Below are 17,392 nucleotides of genomic sequence, written 5' to 3'. Positions count from 1 at the left end.
CTATGGAGGATACAATATAAAATTATTCGAAAAAAATTAAGGATGCACAGATTCCCTTTTCCATTATTATTCAAGTCCATCCTGCACTTCCTCATCCTCTTAGTAACCGCCAATGATTACACTAGAATATGATAGGGTTAACATTGACCGAGTCAGACCTTTGCATTATAAACGAACGCACAGTTATAATAAGCTTATCTAGTCAGTGCTAAATGCGAATGGAATGAAAACGTTAGTGCCGATCTATTGGTTGTTAAAAATACGAATGCAATGTGATCTTATCAGTGAGTGCTTGTGCCCGTCTTCGACAACCGATTTTAAGTCTTCCAGAACGGAAATGTTGGTCAAGGGCAGGTATGAAATCTGAATAATTAATTGTTTAAGTTAAACATTAATCGAAATATATGGAATCTAACTATTTTAATAAAATAAAATTGAAGGTACCTCTTTAAATTTTATATGTCATTACTGATTGAATGAATAAGGAGCGTTGTAATCTGTAATTTTGTTTTGATTTTTAAATTTTATTTTTATTTAACTGAAACAGTACAAATATATTTATTTATCGTCAAATATGCAAAATAAAACTTCACTAATTGCTTTTACATATATACAATGAATCGTAAGCGGTTCAAAACATTCACACAAACTAAATAGGCAATTGCATAAAAATACTGTCCCTGATGTCGAGATTTGGGAATAAATGTTTTTCAAACCAAAGGGATGAATATTGTAAGTACAATTATGTCGATGTGAAATATCATAAGAACAATCCATTTTTAAGCCCACCAACACAATTAACCCAATTTCACAAAATTTTATAGTTCTTCTGGAACTGCGATGTGTTTTCATTGAAAAATTATCTTGCATATAACTTTTCTTTTTTCTTTTTTCCATAACCCCATAAAGTGTGGGGTTGATACTTGGAGAGAATAGAAGTTTCTCTTCTTTTGCTAGGGATGCATTTTAGGAAGTTTTTGAAGAAAAGGACATACTCGAAATTAGGGGTAAAGCGATTCGTTTTCGAGGAAGAATTTTACTATTTTTGTTTTTTAATCAATTTTATTTGCTCTTCGTGTTTGAAATATATGAATCTCAAGGAAAATATTTTTTAAAATAAAAAATAGTAGATGCGATTAGATAAAATTGACTGAGTGTTTTTAACCCTAATCCTTAAACTTCGTTTGATTAGTAAAAGTACGGAGGTAATCGCCTTTAAGGCTCATATTTCGGCTAATTTAATCTACTTTAAGTTATATTTTAACTATTTTAGGTTATATAGTGTTGTTGGTATTTTTATAGATATAAAGCTCCGAATGTAAAATAATTTTTTTTTATTGCTTTGAAACAGCCGTCATTTTTTTTTTCCTAACTATAATTGGCAGTCTTATCAACTTTGTCTAAAAATTATATATATAGTTTTCTTTAAAGTAATCAAAATTTGAGGTGATATAACTGGATTTTTTTCTATCGGCCATTGGGACAATAACGAGTATTGATTGGTGTACCACCACGACTTAAAATCTCTCATGGAGATCATAACACTCAAAATACTTATAAGGCAATCTTCTTTTCCCATCTCACCACCAATATTCCAAGCACGATAAGAGCCAGACTTGATTAAAATTTACTTAAATCGAGCAAAATTAAGTAACATAGCATTGTAAAATTAACAAAAAACAGTAATTGGCGTGAGGGAAAACAAAAGAAAAGAAAAAAAGCCAATTCGAATGTGGACAGCCCCTTAAAATTTGATCAAAATCAGATTAGTAGTAGGGATATGTGTTATTCTCATTTCTTGGATTAGACTATAGTTAGACACAGAGCCTAATTTATATCTCCATGTCTGATGTGAAATGCGTGTGGAAATGGAGTCAATTCTGACAACAATTTTGTTTTCTTTCCTGTAAGAATGCAAAGGTTCATAAGCTACCTTTGGTTCCTAGGAAGCAACAATTAAAAATATAACATAAATGATGAGAATTAATAAATAGTTGAGGATGCAAATAATAATAAATAGTCCAGAAGAAGTGTACAAAAACTTACATTATCGATATTTACCTAAATATTGTTGGAGACCTTGGCAGTAATAAGCCATAGAAATTTGTGTATATTCGAAATAATTAGCTCAGTAGCAATGGATAGTGCATAATATTCTAATTTTTTGGGTTATCTGCCCTGCTTGGCGAATTTCATGGTACCAATGATTGACCTAAAAAGATCCTTAATTTTATGTAAAAGCATTAAATTTAGCTACGTACTAATATTATAATCTAATATCTAATAACACAATTTTATTACCTTCATCCCTTGGTGGATCCAGAAAGAAAGAGAACATTTAATTAATGTTTAAGAACATTTTAATTTTTATGCAAAACAAGATTTGTTTCCTAACAAAATAGGTAGTTATTTTTTATTCTGATATCAATCCCAGTTGCGAATGATAGTTGAATAAATATTTTGTTTGATGCAATAATTCTACTTCTGCTTGACTTTGATAGATTTTAGATATTATTTTATTTTTTTAGTAGTAATATGGTTTGTTAGTATAATATAGTGCATTTTTAAAATGTTTTCCAAATCCAACTTGGCTTCAGACAATTTTCATAGCATTTTTTCTTGACAGATATTGTTCACCTTGATTTAGGTTCCACAGAAAACTATGATTCCTGTCTTTAGCTGTGAAACATTAAGAAGTTAAATCATATAATCACATGTAAAGTTTTTTTTGGGGGGGGGGTCCCAAAAGATTTTTTTTTTATTATGGCTATTTCCTTATTATGGTTATTAACAAGAGAAAACAAATTAAATAGATTAAAAAAAATTATAGGTCCTAATTACAATGGTTAAAGATTAACTATAGAGTGTTAGAGTAGACTTTGAAAACCATGAAGCTATCAAAAAGGTTTTGCTCGTCAATAAGTAATTTTTTGCATGGGCTTCACAATGAACATGATTTATATTTCATTTACATTCAAATATATACATAGAAAAAACATCAATTTCAGAGATCAATTCCTTAAGTGGTAGGAAATATAAGATGTAATATATCTGGATTGTTCTTTTTCAGAAAGGTGAAAAATGGGTCTTGAGTAATCTAAAACAAGCTGCTTCAATAATACACTTTGCATACTTGAAAAGTCCAAAAATCATAATGTAATTGTGATAAAACTATTAAATTATATTACGAATTTGTTCTATATTCAGAGCATTGATTTACAGAAAAAAGTATATATATTCGAAATTTTGGACTTTTGGAAATTTTCTAAAATAAACGATCCAATTGAAGGTATGAGTGGATGAAGGTATTAACTAAGTTTCAAAAGTTGACATCTTACAATGTCAGGCTTCATGTGTTTGCCTCTGTATTATAAAATGAACATCCAAAGATTCATCGTTAATCACATGATTCTTTAGTAGATTCGATAGATCATGTCAATAAAAAATAACCTTTATTTTTCATTTTCTCAAAAGTAAGCTTCATTCATCCATGTCTTCAATTATTTAAGTAATAACTAAAAGCATGAGAATTTTATCTTATGATTTGAGCTGTGTTCTGTTAAAGGATTAATCACAATAAAAAAAATATATAAATAAAAAGTTCTTAATTTTAGTTCTTTTATACATAAATACATAGGTACATACCAAAATTATTTCAGTTCATCTAAATAAAACTCAAGAACAAAACTTCATAAGTTTCTAAAGATGGCTTTAATTTATTATAAAATTTTACAATGGACTGTACAGTATAAATATATATATCTCCTTGAAAGGTTCTTTTGTCCTAAATGGGTCAAAACTTTAGAAGAGTGTTTTATTTATTATTATAGTTATATAAAGAGAAGGGGAACACTTACAAAAGAATATTTTACAAGATGGGGATAATTTAGCAGGCTGTAATAATAAACAACCTTGCAGCTGACCATCTGTGAAATATCGAGATTATTTGCTTCCCTCGGACTACCCACTCATTGGTACTTATCCAAGTGCATTGTAACAGAAAAAGTATTCAAATGATTAATCATTGGATCATGTTCTATTTCTGATAATGTCATATACCATTATTAAGTTAAACCATAAATAGAAATCTTATTTGTTAATAAAATATATGGCTTTTTTTCTAAAAAGATACTGTTCTAATGAAAACAAAAGACAAGATCTTGAATTTGTCTGCTGCTTATTAAAATACTGACTAACAATGGTATTTTATGTTTATAATATTTATAATTTGATTTAATAAAGTTTGAATGTGCTTTTCTCTTGAGGTAGTAATATAAATAAATTTCTGAAAGTGACTTAAAAATGTTTTATTTGTAGCTCAATAAAAAGGCACTTTTGTAAAACAAGAATAATCCTATAGTAGCATTCAAAAATTAAGGCAGTATAGTAACAAACGCATTGTTAAAAATTTCATGCAGTAGCAATCAATCCTATATAGTGACAGGCATACAAATTCAGCCTTCAAATTTTTAATATATGGCAATGTAAAATACCTTATGTTGCCACTTCTACTATTCCAAATAGTAGTAGAGGGGAAAAAATGTGAAAAGCTGGATAAAAATCCATAAAAACTCTATGATTTTTTATCCATATTAATAAAAAATGTCTAATATAAATTATAGTTTTTGTAAAATAATAAATTTTTGAAAGGCTTGGATCAGAAAAGTAAGTTTGTTATTGAAACACTGGTTAGCACAATTTTATAAAGAAGTAAAGATATAAAAATCTGTTGGTTTTTATTTTAATTTCTATGTTATTTGTTGACAGAATTGAAAATATCAATCGCAAGTTAATCTGATTAAAGTCGGCAATTTCAAGTGTACTATTGTATACTTTGATAATGGATATAAAACGAACCTAAATCATATTTGAATAAATCTTTAAGTATGAAAACAAATCATAATATATATATATATATATAATTATTATATAATATCATTAATTAATTCCAAAGCCTTAAAGGAATATACATAAATTCAAATGAAGCCACTAATAATTCAAAATTTATATCAATACAACTGACAGGACAGTATCTATCAATTGTCTATGCAAAACAAATATCATTTATGAACAATTTTAATAATTCCAATTTTCAATGACAATTAAGGTAAAAATTAACAACATAAATAAACACTAAGGTAAAAAATCTCAAGAAAAAAAAAATGTAAAAAGCATATTTATTTCTCTCAATAATGAACAATAAAATAATCCCCTGCTTATCAAATATTCATAATTTCTATGTACAATAATTACAATACTATGTGTCACAGAGTTAAACATAGATATTAATAAAACAATTCTTACAAAAAATAGGAAGGATTAAGGTTAATATATAAAAAATAATTGATGTTATCGTGGGACTATCACAGGACACAACGTAAAAACAAATATTTCATCTACACTATAATACACAATTTAATTGGTTGTCAACAGTTTAAAGCACCAATTTCAAGATAAGAAAAACCAAATTTAAATCGTTAAATACGAGATCAAAGATCAGTTCATGTTAGTAGCTTACAATGGAACCAATTAATTTTAAGCAGAACATCTTAAAAGTTAATTTAAAATAATATTTAAGTCTACTCAATGAGCAAACAAATTAAATTCATACTTCTGGTAGTTAAAAAAAATTAAATTAATTACAGAATGAGTAACGACGTTAGGGTGCTTTCAATCATAAATATTTATGTATATCACCATAATAAATACATTTACAACTACAGAAGATTGCTTATTATCAGTCAAATTGTGATAAAATATATATATATATATAATTTTATATGATTTTTTCTTTCATTAATATATATCTACTCATTTCATTATTCAGGCAGGCGATTGCACTAGAAAAATAACACCTTAAGAGGTAACAAGGTTAAAGCTATATAAGTCTAGTAAATTCTACTTTCTTATGTGATGCATTACTGCTTAGGCTGCTGGAACTGGATACCTTTGGCGAGCATCTGAGCTTCTAAATCTTTCTCTTCTTCACAATACCTAAAAACAAAATGGATTAATAAGAGTTGGATATAGGGCTGTTACAATATTAGTACAAGTTGCTAATACATTTGTAAACCGAACCATCTGCTGAAATTATTATTATAAGTTCTTGCAATCCAGTGGGAAAAAAAAAAGGAACCAACTAAGCAGTTATTTGCAATTATATTTTCATGTGAAAGAAATTGTATGATTTTCAGCTTATGTCATGGCAAAGTAATGCAAGAAAAATCATCCAGCAGAAGCCTAAGATCCCACACCTGTTTTTATCTGGACATGTTTTAACAATAATTTAATAAAAAATTAATCAATTTCAATTGATATTCCTGTAAATAGTCCATAAATAAATACAAAGGAACAAAAAATCTTGTAAAATGAGAATTGTATAACAGATAAAATTGTATAACAAAAAAGATGGACATGTACATGTAGTTTCATTCGATGATCTAAATCATGAAAACTAATAGTTCGCCAATGGTTCAGCTTGCAAATATATACTCACTTTTGTATAACATTGGAGCCTTGATTAAATGAAACAGAAAATAATCAATTAATGATTAATCATATAACAATCAATATCATATAATTGATAATTATATAATATTAATGTAAAAATTATGGAGTTTAGGAAAGTTAAAATATATTTATTATTTAAGATTTTCAAACATTGATTAGCAGAATTAAAATTAAACCCTTAGTTTTAAAAAGCAGTTAATTCAAGATTTATATTAATAAAAAAAAAAAAGTTAATACTAATAAAATATTTTTAGAAAAATTTTGACACCAAAAATAAGCTACGAATTTTTGATATTCATCTAAAACATTATTTTATACAGAAATATAAATAAAATACTTTTTTTATATGACTTATCCACCACTACATAGTCGTTTCCCAAGAAAAATGAGTTCAATAAAATTTCAAAGATTTTGTCGATTGAAAAAGACAAAAAAATTAAAATAATAGAAACCAAATACAAGAATACCTCAGGTTTATTATGAATGTATTACCTAAATAATGTTTAAATAACAGATATACAATACAAAAATATGCTTTACATAAAGATCTATGAACTAATGCTTACCTGAAATACTTTACAAGTAAAGACTCTATTTATTTAATATTTTTTTCTTTAATATAAAACACTAGTATTTATATTTTTTTTTTATTATTTTTTTTTTATCTTTGTAAAGAAAATTTAATACTGTAAGTAGGAAAAGTAGTTCATTTGTAAAAATATGGATATTTTTAATACTCGGATCACCAACCAATCCCAACAACTTTTTCCAATTTCTTAAGGTGTGCTTACTACAAGATATCTTTTCTTCTCCAATGTTTTAACTTTCTCTACGCTCTATATGTGACTCTTTAACAGAATGCTTGTTTGTTTCCAAAATAATGGATAGGATTTAGAGGCAGACGGACAACTTAAGGGTTCTAATATTTTATACTCAATAAATCTGTATTTGTAAGTTGTAAAAAGTAAATTACTTCTGATAAAGGGGCAAATAGTACATGGTCTCTAAGGAAATTATTGTGTACTGATATGTACAGAGAGTTATACACTTCTGGAATTGTACCGGTCCAAACCATTAGAAACCAACTTAATTGTACTCTTTGGTTAAACAGATCTTAAAGCCTTCTAACAAGGTAACTTCGGCAAATGAGGGGAGGGAGTGAACTTGGTGAAAAAAATTGCACAAGAGTGATACAGCATTGAAATAGAGAAGATATCTAATCTCATGAAAACAATGATAAAATTATTAATTGCAAATGGCAATGACAGACAGTAAAAGTAAGAACAAATACTAAAACAAAAATTGGTGATTTCAGATTAATAAAAAAATTTATTTTTTTTACTTGTGGACAAATCAAATCCCATTTTCACTACTAGTTCAGTTATTAAATGTTCTTTCAACAGAAAAAAAAAAAAATATATTAAAACCCAATTATTCAAATGGGAAACAAAATCTAAGTTTAATTTTTGTAATGTATTATGCATGCATTTAGATTGAACTATTAAAACTATATAATTGCAAAAACATAAAATCTATAAATAATCATTTCCTCCTGACCACTAATGTTTTATCAAGTTGGCTATATATACTCAGTTGTTATAAGGAAATAAGAAATAAAATACAGCAATATACTCCAGCCTATACTTAAAATAAAGACTATAATTATTATAGTGTACCGGAACATGTTCAAACAATATATATATTTTTTTAAGGCACATTGATTTGGAATATTTAATTATAAGGAAAATGAAATGTGATATTAGAACTAATCTATTTTTCGATTTCGCTAAATGTCGTCTTTTCAGAACAAATTATGAATTTCATTTAATTTTCTTTGTAAATATATTTTATTTTAATTTCATGATAACTCATAAGAAGATTTTATTAAGCTGAACATTCTCTTTTTTTTTCATTTTTAAAATTGCTGTAAAACATTTATTATGTTGCTTAAATATTTATTTTTTATTATCAAAGATGATGAACATCCACTAATCCCACAGCCAGCAAATAAATCACAGCAAGAATTCGAAGTTTTGAAGGTTGTAATTATTAAATATTGTATTATGAATAAAATTCAATATCAAAATTAACATATTTAAATATGTTGATAAAACATAATTCACTTAATTATTCAATATTACTTCATTTTGTAGCTAGTGATGTAACAAATGCTTACCGATCAGAAAAAATAAAGGCAAAAACTTAGCCATAACATTTTGGTGCCACTATCTTCTGTAGGGTGTGCAAAGGAATGTGGATAAGTTTATTCACACAAAAATCAAAAGTGAATTAGTAGAAAAATGATACAAAGCATTAGTATATAAAATCACAATGAAGTTTTTAATTTTAATTAGGGTTGCGTGTTAACATTAAAAGAATTATTTTCATGACACAAATAATACAATATCTCGTTAAATAGATGAGTTTTCAATGAGAAGATGAGTTACTTTGATTGAGATTAAAGTATTCATTGAAAATTTGAAATATCACCTAAATTAATAGCTTTGTAATTATGGATTTCAAGAAGTATTATCGACAAAGTTAGTAATCTGTACAAAAAAATTGATGATTAGTCAGCTTAAAATGCTAAAACAATTATAATTTTTAAAGTATAAAAAAAAAATACTTTCAAAAAGAATGAATCAGCAAACATTTGTTAATAATAGCAGGCAAAAAAAAGATATAATTTAAAAATATTTGTCAAATCTAAAATTCTGCAGAAATTACTATTATTTTTCATGCAACTGATTAATGACCAGATTATGAAACTTATTTTTTATTAAAATAAACATTAGGCGATCATAATCACAAGAATTATAATTTCTCAACTCTAAATAAATTGTCATAACATGAAAATAATAATTTTCGGAAGTGATTAAAAAGTACTTATAAAATATGAGAACTTTCAATTACTTTAACTACGGATTGAGTAGTATAAGGCGTATAATATGTTCAATATAAAACTAAAATATGTTTTTTTTTTAATGTTTGATGTGGATTATCATACAACTTATGCCAAATAATAAAAGTATAGTAAATATAATAATTATCGAAATAAAAAAAAAAAAATTTCAAAATAATCTAATTATGAAAAATGAAATAAATAGAGGATCGAGCTCAAATAAATGATATCAAATATTATCATAAAGTATTCATTTCATGGTTATGTCAGGTAGAGGAAAAAGTTGAAATTCTAAAAATTAGAACAAAACATTTTTCGAAAAGAACGGAAAAGAAAAAATAATTTTCTTAGCACCTGCTAAGACATAAATTAAAATAAAGATAACTAAAAAATTCTTAAGTTATTTTTGTTTTATGAAATTCATTAATGTAGAAAGAATGTTTACATTAATTTAAGCATGGTTCTGAAAAATTATATGAATAAGCCTAGTGGTTCAGACTAACCTATAATTCCACCGATACAGAACTTACAGATAGCAAGCAATTAGAAACTAAAATGGTGACATCGATTAAATTCTAGAAATTTAACATAAAATATTTTCCTAAACCAATCTTTTGTCTTGAGAAATTAAATAATAATATTCAAATTTTAAGAATCAAGACTAAATAATAATACACACAAAAGTAGTCAATAAAAGGCTAATTTTTAGTTCATCAGATGATAAAGCTAAGAATAATTTCAATAAAAAGATTAAATAAATTTGAAGAATACTGAGATAATAATAACAGTCACTTTATACCTGCAGCCAGTTACAAATCAATTTGACCGGCAACATGAAAAGCATATAATTCCCTCAATCAGTTAGATAGTTCATGCAATATATTATACATGTAATTTTGTAATATATTTATAATACAACTGAAATGCATAATGTAACCAGCTAACAGAGTCAGCAAACATTTAAAGCAATATATAAAAAGAGTTTAAACAAGAAGAAAGAAGCAACCTCACATTACAAGCATTCTTAATGAATTTCCACAGTTAATATTCCCCTTTCTACATATACATTAATTCACCTTGACATGTTACCAAAAAAAAGAAAATAAAAAAAAAGAGGAAATATATAATGAATAAAATTTCTAGGTGTAAGGAAAAGAATTATTCATTTGATAAAGAGTGAGAAGGAAATGAACAATGAAATAGACAGCAATTGCTAGGACGATGTATGTGATTGGATTGGAAGGTTGGCACCTTTCTTTTTCAGCCTCTAGTTGCGCTTGCAGAGAGTTTCTCCTTTCAACTATTTCAAGCATTTCACGTAATATGCGACCTTCCAGAGCAACTTCTTCATTTGTTTTTGTCCCTTCTGGAAAAAAAAATAATAATAATGTAAATCAATCAATAAAACAGGAAAAATAGAAATATAGAATTGATATAGTTAAAACAGAGGAAACTTTTTTCTTTCCTCAGAAATTATAGAACCAACTGATTTTAATAGTAGAATAGCAATAACTAAAATTAAAACAATAATTATTATTGAAAGATTGATAGTTGACCTAATGTAATAGATAGAGAAATAGTTATTTACTATTTTTGTTCCTTTCTTCACCATCTTTCTACAAGTAATTATTATTGTACATTAAATAATTTCAGGATCTTCTTTCAAAATTAAACAATAATTTAACAATGATTTCTGATCTTTAAATTAATGTTATACATTAGCAATATCAATAGCCATCAACTATAATTCATAATCAATTAAATATTCTATATTTAATTATTTAAATATATAAAGTTAATCACCTGAACCGTCCATATTCTTATCAAAGTAAAACTTTTCTTCTACAACAATTGTCAATAGCATTGAATAAATCAAATTCTTTTCCTCTGTTCAAACACTGAAATTACTTTCTTAGTTACAATTACAATATGCATTGCAATTATTAAGTATATAATAAAATGTCTAAATGTGGCAATATATTATTTGCTCAATAAGTTTAGATGCCATTAATCCTCTGCCTAATATAGACTGAAGCTGTTGCTATAATTATACATGTTGGATTATTTTTATAAACTTATTGTGCAACTATTATTTGATCTAGGAAACAAAGCACTTTCAAAAAGCCAAAGGTTGGGTAGTTCTGATTTTTTGATAAGTAGTATGGTTTTGGATCGTTATTAAAAAGTTTAATTTGCGACCTGGGCAGATGATAGGAAGTTTATTTTATTTTTGTAAATTTTTATTCCATGCTCAATGTTGTGATGAAACTATCAACAACACAAAAAAGAACATGAATATCCTTTTCGACATAGAGGAAATTTGCTAAATTTTGAGCAATTATAGAGCAAGGTACGTCTAATAAGACATATAGTTTCTCCAAAAGCAGAATTTTTTTACTTCACATTTTTAGTTATGCAAAATACTATTTCTGAAAAAACCAGCAACATTATTATAGACTACATAAAAGTAAATTAAACTAGCTTTATTTTGACTACTTATGAACGTCTAGAGGTCTGATAATTTCTGATATATCAAAGTTTCTCAAGAAGACACATTTTTAACGAATACAGGATATAGTCAAAATTGTGTAAAAATGCTTTTTTTATGCTGCACTTGTGTGATAGAAATACCTAATACACTTACTGAATTTATAATAAACTGATAAAAATAAAATCATAATAAATAATTTAATAAATATATCAACGACTCATACTAACCGGGAGAAGCAGCCATAAGTTCAGAAAGCTGGGCTTGCAGCCTGGCATGCCTGTGCTCCAGCTCTATTTCTTGGCCCCTTATTACAAGCTGTTTTTCTTTACTCCGAGCCTCACTCCTTTCCCGCATCAGTCTAAGCCATTCACCAAGTAGCTCACTTTCAGTACCACTTACACCTAAAGAGCATCAATTACTTTAACTTTTTTACTTGAAATAATTAACTTGAATTTACAAAAATATAATAAAATGAATCACAAATGCAACTTTATCATCACTTTTATGCCTTTTCTTTTCTTTCTAAGAATAATTTAAACCTATGATTTATTAACACTAATTCTGGACAATTTAAATAAAAAATTACCACTTATCTAACCTAAAGAGTGAAACAGAGTAACTGGCTGGAAATAAGTCAATGTAATGAATTTATCCACTTTTATTAAGTATTTATTAATTTACTGGAAGATTGCTGATTGACCGTGTGTATCAATAAATGGAATATGGTCCGGGTGCGGTCAAATTGAACTGAAATAGTAATATATTTGTACTATTTTTATTTGAGCTAATAAAATAATAAAACATAAAAAATAATAATAAAAATAGTACACCCATTTACTATTTGAGTTTTATTTGACCACACCCAGACCATATTCCATTTATTAATTTAATTTATTCGCTTCACAGCTGATTTATAATTACAGTTCACAATGGCTAAATAATGTTCCTTTTTCTTGTTAGCACTATGATAGTTAATTATCATTACCATAATAGTTGCTGTTATGACAGCAGACAATCAGGTGATGTATAAACAGAGCTTTAATTGATAAGAATCCATTATTATTATCTTTGTTTCGATGAATATAAAACTATTTGTAATTATGAGAGATAGTTGACCGTGGATGATAAATGAGGAGAAGATGGTTGGGGGTGCGGTCAATGAAAATCAAATGAAAATTTCATTGACCGCACCCCCAACCATCTTCTCCTCATAAAACTATTTGATTTTTCTTTGGAGATATACTGGCTTACCCACAAATGGAAAAGTGATTTAATCTGTGCTTTTAGTAATATTAACGATAATCAATATCATTTTGTGCCGATTTCATATACTCTCCTTAATTGTTGCATATTAATGACATTAAACAAAGAAGTTTCAATGTGTTTAATATTAAGATTTCAAATATAGATAACATTCTCGACTCATAAAGCTATGTTGATTCGAAGCTGGTCTGGGTTGGTTGATACGTATTTAATGGCGAATCTGAGGAATGAATCTTGACCTTCAAAATAGAGGTATAAAAGGTTAGTTATCTGTAGGATACTCTATCTTTCCAGTCATACTTCGAATATATTAAGACGTTAAACCGAGAATGGCCGTACTCCAAAATACACTACCATTTAGCAAAAAATAAATAATGAAAATAAATGAGTAAAGACTAGAATTAAGATTTAATGATTGTTAACTAGACCACAGCTGAAAAAAACTTTCCAGCTTAACTTTTAGTTTTACGTGTGACTAGCCTAAATTATAAAATCATAAAAAATGATAACCAACATGAAACAATGTTTAATCGTTAGCCAATTTAATTTCTCAAAGATATCAACTCTAGAATTTTACACAACAAAATTTTTATTATAGCAAAAATCCATAAAATGAAAACAACTGATTATAAAAAGCAATTTGATAAGACTTATTATGTTTATTATTTACCTGTTTCTTCACCCCTCAGAGCCTTCTCAACAGCAACCCCCTTAGCCTCCAGTTCCTTTTGTTTTACCTCCAACTCTTCAAGCTCCCTCTGAACCTCTTGTGCCATACGAAGCCTACAGAAGGAAAGTAAAACAAATCTTCAACTCAATAAAATTTTAATAACTCAATTGTCAATTATATTTTATAAGTAAAAAAAAAAGTAATGTAGTATATTAACAATAATAAGGAATAAAACAATATATATATTATAGAGTTATTTACAAAGTTACTATATTAATTTTAGAACATCTTCAGAATCATGACAATAAAATAATCATTTCCAGTTTTAATGTGACATTAAACAGAACTGTAAATGTTTTTGTTTTCTCATATACATAATATTTTAACAAAATTATTTGCATTACTCAATATTTTATTTATATATATAACTAATGAGAGAACATAACCTCTCAGTTCGTAATTTTGTAAGTTTCTAAGATCTAATCTTTATTTATGATTACAAAATGTTATAATTTCATCATTAATTATACAAAATATTAAGCTTTATAAGAGGTTCAATCAATCAGATAACCAATTACAATAAAACAAAGAATATAATGAACCTTTATTTTTCAAATATTTGATTTCTTAATCAAACTATGTTGAGCTTTTTATAGGTTTTCAGTGGATTACCACCTCTAAATGCTATACACAATAAAATGGAGAGGAATACCAAGATGATAAGTTAAAAATTGATACTCGGACATTTTAAGAACTAAATTTAAGTTATCCCTCATCATGGTTTCAACTAAGAATGGTTGAAATGGGAAGAAATGAAAGAAGTAAATAAACTGCAATGGACCGGACAATACTAATATTGTAGCAACGAGAGTTGAGAGGATGTAAACATCTTGATAACAAAGACTTAAAAAAAAGACTTAAAAAAATTAAGAAAATTTAAAAATGTTTACTTTTAAAGATGACACTTTAGTATGCTTACTATATATTGTATATCAAATAGTAAAGACTAAACAAGAAAACAAACCAGGAATTTATATATAACAGAATATACAAAGGTATTTATTAAAATTAAGATTGAAAATTTAATGAATATATTAATTAAAATTTTACCTTTTACTTTGAGCTTGCCTAACTTGCCTCCTGTTCTGTTTGCTCTTTCTTTGAAGTGAATCCATTCCCGCAAAGGTGCAAGATTGTGTCTCCTCTTCCGATTGGCTATCATCTACAACTAACACCATATACCACTGGCTCATCACACTAACACCCACTAGCATAATTAACATTCAGCAATGGATTAAGTATGAAAAATTGAATTGTAATTTTTTTTTTTAATAAATAATAAAGCTCAAATTATATACATTGTAATTTGTACTTCAAAGCTGTGAGAAGCATTATAAAAAATAAGCAAAAAAAAAAAAAATTAAATAGTTTTTCACTAGCAATTAGCTATATTATGAAATTGATTGGCATGAAGCATTTAGCAGTTTGTATGTTTATGTATATAAAGTGGAGTTTAACTAGTAATTTATGCAACTACAGTGGACATGAATAAAAAGTACTATGATAATATATTTTAACATTGCAATATCAAGTGTGACTTTATTTCTACAATACCATATTTATAAAACTTATATCATGTTTTTGTTTACCTTGACTAGGATTATAAGACACAGGAGGTGGCGGAATAGGAGGAGCATCTTTATCCTAGAACATAAAAAAAAATACATACAGTACATTTATGAATATACTAATATATTAAACAAATAATTAAGAAATAATTTGAGTCAAATGAGCTAGCATAAAACATCGAGGTCAATTATAAAATCACTTATCATTAATTAATATTTTGTTTATGCTTTTCAAAAAATTGATTTTAAAACTACTTTCATACAAAAATATAAGAAAATTTGGGTGATTCACATGCATTTATAACTGTATAATATTATATTATAATTCACTCATATAAACTTAGGATTTAGATGGATAACATCCCAAATTAGGCACTGATTTCCACTGGGGTGATATTTTTATTCTGAAATTATTTCAGATAATTTAATTTTGAAATGTTTCTCCACATCCTTTCTATTAAATTCAATACAGCAATTAAAAAAAATTTATAAAAAATAAGTAGCAATAGTTTTTTTAGAAAGAATTAAGGTAAATTCCAAGAACAATAATTCTACGAGTAAAGCAAATAACCATTTATTGTAGTACCTTACATTCATACACATGCAATACATACTTATACTTATCAGTGTATGCCCCATGTACTAATAATAAGTATAAGTATGCTACTCTATTTGTCAGGAAATCAGTAATAGCCCAAAAGTCCTTGAAAAAAGAGGAGACTTATTTCATACTAAGTTAGACCATATAAAACTATCATGTCCACAGACTTGAAAGAAAAAATGCACGTTTGCCATCTTAAGGCCACGGGAATAGAAAATAGTGACCCAGTGAATTAAATATATTCAAGAAACTAATTAAAAAAAAAAAAAGAACAAACAAATGCTGAGGTCATTATAGTCTTATACTTGCAATGTAAGAATAAACAGATTTTACAATATCTGATAAGTCTAGTAATGAAAAAATAAGATATAACAATAATTAATGCTAATAATTACAGATGGACTGATTTGAAAAATTATTATAAGAGGTCCTAAGCAGTTCCCAACAGATGCTCATTTCCTTATTCCTATGGCAGAGTGGTTATGTAGCCAGAAACAAAAGTTGTATTGTATGGTCTATCAGTATTGCAATGATCCCATGTGAAAGTTCAGAATGGGCGTCTCGAACTGTCTCCTGTTGCTTAATGTGCTAAATAAAACCTGTTCATATTTTTTGAGGAACATTATAATTCATTCAACATAACTGTCAAATTTAATAAAAGTGGCACTAAAAAAAAAAAAAAAAAATAGGAAAAAAAAAAAGAGGAGCCATTGATTTTAACCTAAGGTAATCGAACAATGCAAGGTTTTTACTATTAGTAAGGTAAGAAGGCAACTTCATCCCTCAAGATTTCTAGATTTTTTGGAGTGTTGAGCTCAAAATAAGGCAATAAATTTTATTAATTGCCAATTTACTTGTTTCAATTGTTGTTGGGTCCAAATAAAATAATAATTAGAACTAAATCTATAGGAACTAATTTTTAGAGATGACAAAATTATTTAAAATAATAACCAAGTCTATTTCTACATAAGGATAGTAAATAGAAAGAATACTACAATTCTGAAATTTAACAGAAATTCAGATTTTTCTAAAACACCAAGCACAATGTGGAAATAGATTTTAATGAAAATTCTAATCTTTCTAAACAACAAATGATAAAAATTGTACAAAAATGGATTATCTTTTTTTTTGACAATTTATTATATTATCTGGCTTTATTAACTAATTTGAATATTCAGTACAGTCCACTGGGTCATTACAGTTAAAAAACAGAATGCAAAAGAAAAACTTAATTGAAAAAAAAATCATACTATCTAACTATTAACTAGGGCAATGGGTGGGTAAATGGGCAAATGGGCAGGGTAACAGGAGGACTAGAGAGGGAGAT

At 26.9% G+C, this 17,392-nt stretch overlaps 1 protein-coding gene and 1 long non-coding RNA gene across 4 annotated transcripts in view; one reads left to right on the top strand and one right to left on the bottom strand.

Annotated features, from left to right (window-relative positions):
* Positions 1–201: 201 nt before the first annotated feature.
* Positions 202–17,392, top strand: part of LOC106689370 (uncharacterized) — a 33,460-nt gene continuing 16,269 nt past the window's right edge. For all 3 annotated transcript variants that reach the window (XR_010844473.1, XR_010844474.1, XR_001344420.2), the window contains exons 1-2: positions 202–354; positions 14,493–14,891. This is a non-coding gene — a long non-coding RNA (uncharacterized lncRNA). The remainder of the gene's footprint in view (positions 355–14,492; positions 14,892–17,392) is intronic.
* Mical (Molecule interacting with CasL) overlaps positions 5,159–17,392 on the bottom strand; it is a 56,031-nt gene continuing 43,797 nt past the window's right edge. The window contains exons 27-32 of the mRNA XM_014434307.2: positions 15,486–15,540; positions 14,947–15,064; positions 13,837–13,949; positions 12,131–12,304; positions 10,664–10,778; positions 5,159–5,994 (exon numbers count right to left, since the gene is read on the bottom strand). Coding sequence (XP_014289793.1) covers positions 5,919–5,994; positions 10,664–10,778; positions 12,131–12,304; positions 13,837–13,949; positions 14,947–15,064; positions 15,486–15,540 — 651 coding nt within the window. The 3' untranslated portion in view covers positions 5,159–5,918. The remainder of the gene's footprint in view (positions 5,995–10,663; positions 10,779–12,130; positions 12,305–13,836; positions 13,950–14,946; positions 15,065–15,485; positions 15,541–17,392) is intronic.

This window comes from Halyomorpha halys, unplaced genomic scaffold (genome assembly GCF_000696795.3).
Source record: "Halyomorpha halys isolate HHAL.00 unplaced genomic scaffold, Hhal_1.1 Scaffold1345.1, whole genome shotgun sequence".
Lineage (NCBI taxonomy): Eukaryota > Metazoa > Arthropoda > Insecta > Hemiptera > Pentatomidae > Halyomorpha > Halyomorpha halys.
This window is presented reverse-complemented; position numbering and strand designations above follow the sequence as displayed.